This window comes from Alligator sinensis, unplaced genomic scaffold (genome assembly GCF_000455745.1).
Source record: "Alligator sinensis unplaced genomic scaffold, ASM45574v1 scaffold660_1, whole genome shotgun sequence".
Lineage (NCBI taxonomy): Eukaryota > Metazoa > Chordata > Crocodylia > Alligatoridae > Alligator > Alligator sinensis.
This window is the reverse complement of record NW_005842237.1, coordinates 1,726,108-1,736,222: the sequence shown is the minus strand read 5'-3', so window position 1 is coordinate 1,736,222 and position 10,115 is coordinate 1,726,108. Positions and strand designations below refer to the sequence as shown.

At 38.8% G+C, this 10,115-nt stretch overlaps 1 protein-coding gene across 7 annotated transcripts in view; it reads right to left on the bottom strand.

Annotated features, from left to right (window-relative positions):
- Nucleotides 1-10,115, bottom strand: part of PLXNB2 (plexin B2) — a 351,969-nt gene that overhangs the window by 85,910 nt on the left and 255,944 nt on the right. For all 7 annotated transcript variants that reach the window (XM_025208550.1, XM_025208549.1, XM_006027363.3 and 4 more), the window contains 3 exons: nucleotides 6,412-6,512; nucleotides 4,059-4,185; nucleotides 604-754 (listed from right to left, as the gene is read on the bottom strand). In XM_025208550.1, coding sequence (XP_025064335.1) covers nucleotides 604-754; nucleotides 4,059-4,185; nucleotides 6,412-6,512 — 379 coding nt within the window. The remainder of the gene's footprint in view (nucleotides 1-603; nucleotides 755-4,058; nucleotides 4,186-6,411; nucleotides 6,513-10,115) is intronic.

The window sequence follows — 10,115 nt, the reverse complement described above, 5'->3', positions numbered from 1 at the left end:
AGGAATCAGAAGGTAGCATGGTAGGCAGGACTGAGGAGGAGGAGGAGGAGGAGGAGGGGAAGGAGGGGGACTAGTACTCAGCCTGAAAGGAAAACAAGATCAGCCTCATGACTCATCAATTAAACAGTTAAAGCTTGATAACCATTTTCTAAAAGTTCAGAAAATTAAGGATCACGTGCTCAACAAGCTCTTTGAGGATTGTGTAAATATCAACTTAGTCAAATGTTGATATTTTTTCCCCTGTGGGAACAGAAAACAGCACTTCTCCAACTCATGCACTATTCCACTGCTAAATTCTTTCTGTAAACACTAGAAATACTATGCTTTTCAAAAACAAATAATAAAAGATTAATTTACACTAGTCTAGTTATTTTTCAAGCAACCTAATTAATGAATGTGCCTGCACCATTTTGACTGCAACTTTAAAGAAATTTAACTGGAGAAAAACAGTAAGAATAGAAATATTTAGTTTGAAGGGCTGAAATAAAAAACAAACAAACCAAAACTTGGAAGCCATTAATAGATAACAGAGCATTAAAATGGAAATATCAGACAAGAATAATTTTGCTCATCAGAAATGAAAAGCAGAAAAAAATTCCTTACCTTGACCTCTGGATGCATGAGGAATTGTTTCAGGAGGATTGCAAATAATTGTTCCTTCTCTCAACTCTGCAGGGAGCTCTGTGTCACCAAATTTACACCACAGCTGGTCACCCTCAGTTAAAGCTGGCAATGGACTTACAATCAGTTCTACCTAGAAACAAAGACACACCAGTAATCTGCAAAAAAGGCAGTTATTTTGAAACAAACATAGAGAAACAGCACACCAAACCCCCAAGCAACCCCCGACTGACCCCCATACAACCAAGCAAACAAACCCAACAAGTCTTCTGCTCAGAATGTTTTCAGTTTCCTTTTTTTCTTTGTTCTGGTCATAGACAGCTCTAGGGTGAGATTTTTGTAGTGGCAAAAGAGCCAGCAAGCATTATTCAAAGATTCTGGGGTTTGGTTCCTCTTTATCTCAACTTCCAAGTCTCCTTTTTATACCTCCTCTTCTCTTCTCTTTTGACCTCTTACCTTTTCTCAGGTTGGTGCACAGAGAATTAAATACTGTATTTATTTGCATATTATATGCACCTTGTAGAAGGCAGAATGAAGAAAAAATTGTCCTTGAAAATAAGTAATTTAATAAAACAGCTTATACATAAAGCTACTTTGTTCCACTTATGATCTTATATGTTTACATCTATGACAAGACCAACTCAGCAAGCATGGGGGTATATTGTGGGTATGCAACTGGAAAATAAAATAGGCCTACATGAAGATATAATCTCATATCACCTATTGATAAACTGAAACATACATTTAATCACACTGTTTGGAAATTGATTTCCTTAAGATATGTAACCCAATTCTGATATCTATGTTTTAGGAAAAGGTACGTGTACTATGTGAATAAATATGGGTAGAAACAAAAATCAACCCAACTTTTTGTACAGGTTTAATATGCTCTGTATCAAAATGGATACATTGGATACATTTTGATACACAGCATATTAAACCTGTACAAAAAGTTGTATACACTAGGCCGTCCCATCCCCTCTTCCCACCCCACATCTCTCCTTTCTGTGCTTCTCAGAGGCAGGATCAGCAACAGTAAATACAGACATGATTGAAATGTTTATGATTTTAATTGAAAAGCAATAATGTTAGGGGCCAGATGGAGAACAACAAAGGCTTGGAGGGATCAAGAAACTGGACTTTGAAACAGTCCAATAGGAACCCACCCCACAAAAAAAACTTTAAGGCTCTATTCACAAGGGGAAAAATGGGCTATGATATAGCTAATAAAACAGTTTAGAAAGAGATTCTTGAGAGAGCAATTTCAATGCTTTGACAGTTTTAAGAGCTCCTATGCAAATTAAAGAGAGAGAGCAGCAACTGAGCAAAGGAAGAGAAGAAAAAGTTAGAAGGAGATCTGTGCGCTTTGATGATCCAGGTTACTAGTGTGTTAGGTGCTGTTTTTTTGTTTTTAACAGTTTTTTTTAGTTTTCACTGAACCCTTTTTTCCCTATAACCATTGGTATAATATGCATTAGTTAGAGCAGCTTCTCCCCCCACTGAGACTGGTTTTATTAGGAATTATAACCTTTGTACATTAAGTAAATGAGCAGCCATGAAGAGAGGTTTACTGTACTACAAGACAGAGAAAGTTAAATTGAAATAGCAACTTCTGTGCTCTTTTTACAAAATTCCAATTTTAACATTTTGTAAAGGGAGAAATTTATTGTAAATTATTCTTCCACAACACTGGATGTATTATGTATAATGGCAGCTCCCTGCCATCAGTGCCTTGGTTAACTAAAGACCGGGATACAATAGCACATCCCAGAATAGACTCATTGAAAAGTGGAACTAGAAGATCTGGATTTTTATATATTATTTATATAACACAGACCACTATGGTTTGAGCTCTCACTAGCTCAGTTTTTTGTGCCATGACTGACTTAATGGGCAGGATATCCTTAGCTCAGCAATTTGCTGTCACTGGTTCAACCAGAGCCCATTTTTTCAGATCTTACTAGGATTAAAAAAGAGATTAAACATTTACAACTGAGAAGAACGTAATAGTAAATCATAGAATCATAGAAAATTAGGCGTGGAAAGGACCTCAGGAGGTCATCTAGTCCAACCCCCTAGTCAAAGCAGGACCTATCAGATTTATAAATATTAAACCCATCAGCATTTTGGAATGGTTATGAATCCCTGGGTATCCAGTGGTAGTCAGCCCCTAAATAAAGGGGGTTACTTTATCTCACAACTGCTTATTGCAGTTTTCCTTACATTCTTCAGAGGCATCTAGTCACTTCCAGTATCCAAGGAGGAACACTGAATTACACTGACCACTGTCCTGCTCTAATATGGCAATTCTTGTGTTCCTATTACTTTTGACTTATTTACAAAGGTAAATCAATGTGGAGTACAAGAGTGGGTAAACGTATAAGAAACTAATTACTCAAAACTAATTTAACTTTCATAAGTGTTCCTATGTAGGCAAGTGGATCTGAATTAATTATGGTTGTGAATTTAAAGTGACTAGTTAAACTGAATTAAACCCCTGTGTAGAATATCCTATTCAGAAGTAAAATGGATATAACTGAATTTGTATATTTATTTAATTTTCAAGGTGACAAAGTGGAACTGAATTAAGGCCACTTTGATTCTGAATAAGAGAACCCTGAATAAGAGCATCCACACAAGAATTCAATACAGTTCACCTAAGTCACTTTGTCATTTTACAAATTAATTTAGATTGTTCCTTAGGTATCCCCATATAGATAAATCCTCACTCTGTACTATCTGACTTGGGTTTGAAAGTAGAGTATGCTAAACCACACAAAAGTACTCTTGGTGAAAATGAAGAATATCCACACAAAAGATTAAGTGTGGAAGTAGGTAGTAGATATTCCACTTAAACTTTCCTATACAGGCAAGACATTTGTTGATTTTTAAGATGCAGCTTAAGGCCTTCAATGTGCCAAACTGCAGGTATAGGAAGGGAGTGGAACCATCCTAGGAACTGTCCATTCAGTTAAAAAAAGAGTCCAACATAACTGCATTTTCATATATGCTTACGAGGCACCTTGGACAAATGCATTTTATGAACTAAAAAACTCAAACAGCACTTACTGTAAATTAACAAAAGTTTTTCAAATGTAATCAATGATCTTCAATTAAAATCACACAATAAGAGACAGAACCATACTAGACTCAAACAATCATTTTAGCAGCTAAACTAGCAAGTGCCATTTTTATTTATAGCAAAGGTAAAAAAATATTTACTTTGGAGAGAGGAATAAAATGAAGCCAGTAAAAACAGCAAAACAGCAGCTTGGAAACATTAGACATCAGAAGGGACAAAGACAAGAATTTGCTTTCTTCAAATACTATTTCAAATTACCAATTTATAGAAATACAGATACACATTTTCCAGATGCGCTACTCATAGAAACCCTGTATGTGTTTTAAGTATATACAGACAAACAACGTTTTCATACCCTATCAGGAGCTTTCCGGCTCATATTTTTAGGGTGGGCACTGGCAATCTTCAGGCATATGCCATCTGGACTCCAGAGCCAATGGTTTTTCATATTAGCCCTTTCACAATCTATCTTTCTAGTGCACCTGATAAAAGACAAGGCAACATCACGGTTATCTAATGCAAAGCTGATTAGAATCAGTGTTCATTGATTTAAATGACAACTTCATAAAGCAGGAGTATGATAAACATGTTTCTGAAATCACAGGACAAAATAACAAGGGATTTATTTTAATGCTGTCCATTTATATGTCCATTGAGAGCTTGTAATTATAACAGAGCAACTGATAACACAACTTCTAAATGCCAAAGCTAAATGTGTACACATTTACCTATGATTCATTGTGCAATGCACAAAAAGACACTCCAATTTAAAAGGCAGACAATCGTGTTCAACACTCAACTAGCTTAAAAAACTGACTCTCTAGCAGAGTGATCTGAATGTGAACTGCTTTGTCCGTGCCTTAAAACACTGCAAAATTCCTTAACATATGGCCACTCTTCTGTTTCTGTGGCTCAAATGGAAGATCTCGGTGTATGCACTGAAGCAGATGCACACAGCTAGCCAATAAGGGTCAGAGCAACAGAGCAGTAGCAGACGGAGGGCCTGTCTGGTTCCACTGTTAGAGTGCTCTTAACTACACCAGCAAACAGATTCATTAATTATGGCCACTGTTTGACAGATTCCACATTAGGTCCACATTCAGGCTTCCTTAGCCATTATCTCAGCTGGAAGACGGGAGTCAGATAAAGAAGGGATCACAGGTCCACAGGGTGGCAGACTCAGTAATAGATGGTGAAGCAGCTGAATGGGCCCTCTTTGGGTCATCTGTGTGTAATTAATCAACTTATTGCGCAGTGCCCAGAACAATGGGTCCCAATCTTAACTGGTACCACTGGATGTTACTGCAACGTGTTTTAAAATGTGAACTTCAAAATAATAAAACCTCTATCAAGTTCTAAAAACTACCACTATCTTCAGAATATAAGTTCACAGAAGATGAGCACCTATGTATATATATACGTACACGCTATTGGTGAAGTGCTTAGGACAGGCTATAATTTGGCATAATTCATTAAAACTTTAGAAATATTTAAGTCCTATATTTTTCCTTGCAAATAAAATACTAACAAAAATTATGTTTCCCTGTGTCTCAGAGACCATTAATCCTTGAGGTATTGATGTCAGGGGGTTACATCAGAAACCTGAAGGGAAATCTAGGGAAAATTGCCTTTTGTATGATATATGACACAGCCTTCAACTCCCAGTAGCTTAGGAGGAGTTCAAGTCATATTGCAAAACCTCAGTTTTTTTATTTTATTATATATATGTGTGTATACACATACACACACATTTTTATTTATATATATATATTTCCCCCCTAATTGAAATGCAGACTTGTAAAGCTGTAACGCACTATGTAAACCTGCGTGTAATGCATACCTTCTCTGGAGTACTTCATGACCTACTTCACATCAGCCAGTTAGGTAGCTTAATGTGATGGTTCAAAATATCTGACAGAAAACTACAGGTCTGAAATTCATCTGCATACTATAATTAAATAGCCCCCTTGTTCCAACAGCAAGAATTTTGCATCATGAAGTCCCAACTGGTCATGCCAAGGGGTTAATTAATTTAGTAGCCAAAAGCAGATCTCTGAAGTCTGAGGTTTTCTATCACTACCCCTATCTGTGTAGAGGTTAAAATCAGGAGACGTTCCAATATTGTTTAGCACATTCCAAAGTTACATTTTCCTAAATATTAATTTATTTCTAGATATAATTCATATGCTAGTTTCTAGACTCCTGTGATAAACTGAGAACTCAGTGAAGCTATTGTGCATAAAAGTCTAATTTATAATACAATAGTACTTGACTAAGTTATATTTTTCTCTCTCTATTGCAATCTTATATAGTAAATTACCATATATATATACATATATATATATATACATATATATATACATATATATACACACACACACACACACACACACACACACACACACACACACACACACACTATATTAACAGCATTTTAAAAAGCTAGCTCTTGATTTCTAGGAAAATGTTGAATATCTGGTTCAACAACTTTTAAAATGTGTAGTTCTAGGATGTATGCTAGATGTAAAGAAATTTGTGTCTCAGAGTAATCTATCAAAGTCAATAGATACTTATTTATGTGCACAGAATATTAATTTGGAAAACAAACCAAGCACTGATATCAATCAGAATTGTACATCACAGCACTGACTTCAAAGTCACGTTATGTAATGTGCTTCTACCATCAACAAAATATCAGCAATACTTACTTCCCTTTGCTTACACACCAGCCACAGTAAGGATCCTGTGCATCAATGCACTGAGTACAAGTTGAGTGCCTAGCACAATCTTGCACAGGGATTCGGCATACCTAGAGAACAAAGGAGGAAAAACAAAGCAAAACAGCTAAATGTAAATGAAGAGGAAGTAAGGAGCTAGAAAAGTTGACTACTGACATCACAAGATATGTCGGCCCATGAAAACATGTGAACTGGCCTCCTCCGGGAATTGGAAGGACATAGACGATCCTTCCAATTCCATGTCCTCCATTCCTGCAGCAATTTTATTTCACTGCAGTAATATAAAAAATTATCTCTCACTTCTCTTGATTTGTATGGAGTCCAAATTCACACCAATTTTCTGCTCTTGCATTTCAAGTTTTATTCAATTTTCTGTCTAGAAAAATACAGTATTTTGGAGAGTAAGCATATCCAGGGGCTGCCCCAAAATCCTTGGCCTGTTTTTCAGTTCCTACAGGTTACTTCTTAAAATCTGCATTACAACTTCTGCTCAAAGCAGAAACTTCAGAAATGACATAAACAGCTTTTCTACTTCAAAGAATAGCTATTGTAAGATGGATGCTTCCGCATGCCTAACTCTGGACTAGTTGACAGGCACTGCCAGCACTCTCTTGATAACTAGAATACCCTTCCATTACAGTTGATGCCATGATATGAGGCTTGGAAGTGGATCCAGAGATGGCTCTCTTAGCTGGCAGCATTTCAGCATGTTTTAAAAGCACACAAGTTCTGGAATGCTCATGGGTATTACATTTTTCTATGCATATCCCTTGGCACCATACAATATATCTATGTAGGAAAATGGAAGAAACTGTGACAGGAAACAGAAGCAGAGAAAATAGCATCCCCACTACCCATACCCCAACAAACACACAGCCTCTGCTTTTCATTTCCTGCCGTGATAGGAACAAACAATCTTGTTTTTCTTTGTTACATAACAAGTGCTCTATGATACAGTGCTCCCTTTTATAATTGTGTTGCTGAAATTGCACAAATATTCTTGAAAAAAGAATTGGGACATTCCTTTTTCTGGCACTGCTGACAATTGCACTTATTTCTGAGGAATATAACAGCTTTGGCAAAGCATAATTCAAAAGAATTTGGCTTAAAAAAGTTGTTAAAGCAAATGACAGAAAAATGTTTGCTCTGAAACCCCCAAATTCTGGCCTTATTTAGCAGGAAAAGACGAATACCAAGGTCAGTTAAAAATTAAGCATTTGATAAACCTCTTGCATTTATTAAGATGAAATATTTTCTGCACTTTCTTTACCATTTACATTTTCTACACCTGAATGGAGTCAAGTTCCAGGAACACTCTCTTACTAACTGGTACTATACTGCTGAGTAATTTAACATCGAAAGGGATGCCTCCCTCATGAAAAAGTATTTATTTTATAACCTCAGCATGCAAGAACAAGCCCTGGAGATGCTGTCTCTACAAGTTTTATGTAAACGTAATAGATTAAAAATAGCTGTTCAGTTTAGCATGTGTGGTACAGCTTTAAAATGCAAACCTGCTCATTTTAGAGATTTTCTAACTGACATCCTTAATCAAAGAGATCGGCACAAGTTGAATAGCAAACAAGACAAGAATAATGGTAAGCAACTGCCACAGGCTGCTGTTTTATTCCCAATATGGTAGCTATCATAAGGAATTTGTGGCCCTACCATTTCTGCATACTTGTAGCAAACCAAAATAGGTTGAGCAGGGGTGGTGAAGTCTCCTCCAATTCCCCAGTGAAAATGCAAGGAGTTTTTCCTAATCTCTGCATGAGCTCGGAGCATAGGGTGGAAATAGGCTGACTTTAAAAAGCATTTGGCTCCAAACCACCTGCTACTTATTTACACAACAGAGGAAGCTGAACAGAGGGGGAGGAGAAAGTGAATTAAGAAAGCAGGAGACTGTTTCTCTCCGTGTCTGTAACCTCTGTTTGCTTCCCTCTCATTTTTACTTTATTTCATTTTTTTTTTTGTTTAAATAGATGGGTCAAGTTATTTCCCCTCAACAGTACTGAGCACAACTGCCTTCACTCTGTCACAATGTCCTGTCTGTGGTGACTGTACAAGACCCAGCACTTTATTCTAAATGACAGGGGATGCTGCATCTGCCAGTGAGGATAACATTTGTCAGGGATCCTTAGCTTGTTTACCTTACAAGCAGATCTAAAGTTTGCAACACTGGGCTGGATTCTGACTTTCCAATATTGTTCCCATAACGCTACCTACCTTATGCTAAGAAATGAAGCACAAATATACTTTCATTTATACCATTTATTTTGCTACTAGGACTTTTAGTCTTAAACTATAATCAGGCAGATAACTGCCTTTGATTCTTGGATGTGCATATAAGGCACTGAACATCTGGACTCAGTCTGGCCTTTGGATTCTGTCTCAATAGTCTAAAGTGGGGATGTGGGGATGGAAGGTCTGGCAACCTCCACTCCTCTATATTCCTGCCTAGGCATACGTGTTGTAGGTCTGGGTGACTTATCATGCATACACCATGATCCAGAAGGCTCTAGAGTTGCCTACTATTCAGTCTAAAAGTAGGCTGAACTATTGTGTTTAATAGCTGTATTAACTTTGCCTGCAGCATTTAGAAAGCACCCCAGGTAAAAGCAGAGAGTTTAAAAAAAAATAATATGAGAAAGCCAAGCTGCATGTCATTCAGAAATTGCAGTCTCTGCCAAATTTTTCTTTGTTAGTATTTTTTTTTTTTTTTTTTTTTTTACTTTTGTCTTTTGATTTCTATCAGAAGTGGGTGAAGTTCTGACAGAATCCTTCTTACTAGGGAAGTATTTTTCAAAAATAAAAATATTTGCCAGTTTCATGCCAGGGCCCTCATGGAACAGAGTAGGGCTGAGTGAAATTTCAGGAGCCATTTCGGCCTGTTTCAGTGCCCAAAATACCGAGTCTGAAATGAAATGGAAGGCTCTGAAATATCTCCAAAATGAAACAAAATGAAACCATCTGAAAGGAGGGGTGGTGGGGGGGAAGAGGACTGCTCTGATATTAACATCTTTAGCTGGCCAGTGTCTGTGATCTGTCCCTGATGTCCCTTCCAATCCCAGTACTTTGGGGGATGGAAGGCAGCTTGTTGTCATTCCACACGCAGGCCGGGGGCCCGTGCCCCCCAGGGAGGAGTCTGGCACAGCCCCACAGCCCTCCTTTTAAAGTGCCGGGAGGCTGAGGCCAGGCAGGGCAGCCATGGGGGCTTCTCCTGTGGCTCCCCGCGCTGGGGCAGAGGCAGGCACAGCTGGAGGAGCTGTGGGACAAGCCCCCATGGCTGTCCAGCCCAGCTCAGGCCTCCTGGCACTTTGGGGGAAAAAAAAGCCCTGCACTCACTGGCTGTAGCAGAGGCCATAAGGGCCTCTGAGGGCTCATGGCAGAGCCCCGCCATGCGGAATGGGGCAGTGGGGTGCAGCAGGGATAGCCCTGTACCCACGCGGCAGCTGCCCCATGGTGTGGGTGCAGTGTGGCTCAGCTGAGCGCCGCACGTTGTCTGGGAGCTGGGGCCACTGGGGCTGGGTGGTGCTGGGCTCTGGCTGACAGGTGGAGCTGCCCCAGCTCCCAGACAGCGTGCAGTGGCCTCTCAAGCCATGTGCACCTGCACAATGTGACAGCTGTCACATGGGTGTCAGGTGGGGGGGTGCTTCCTGCTGCTCCCTACTGCC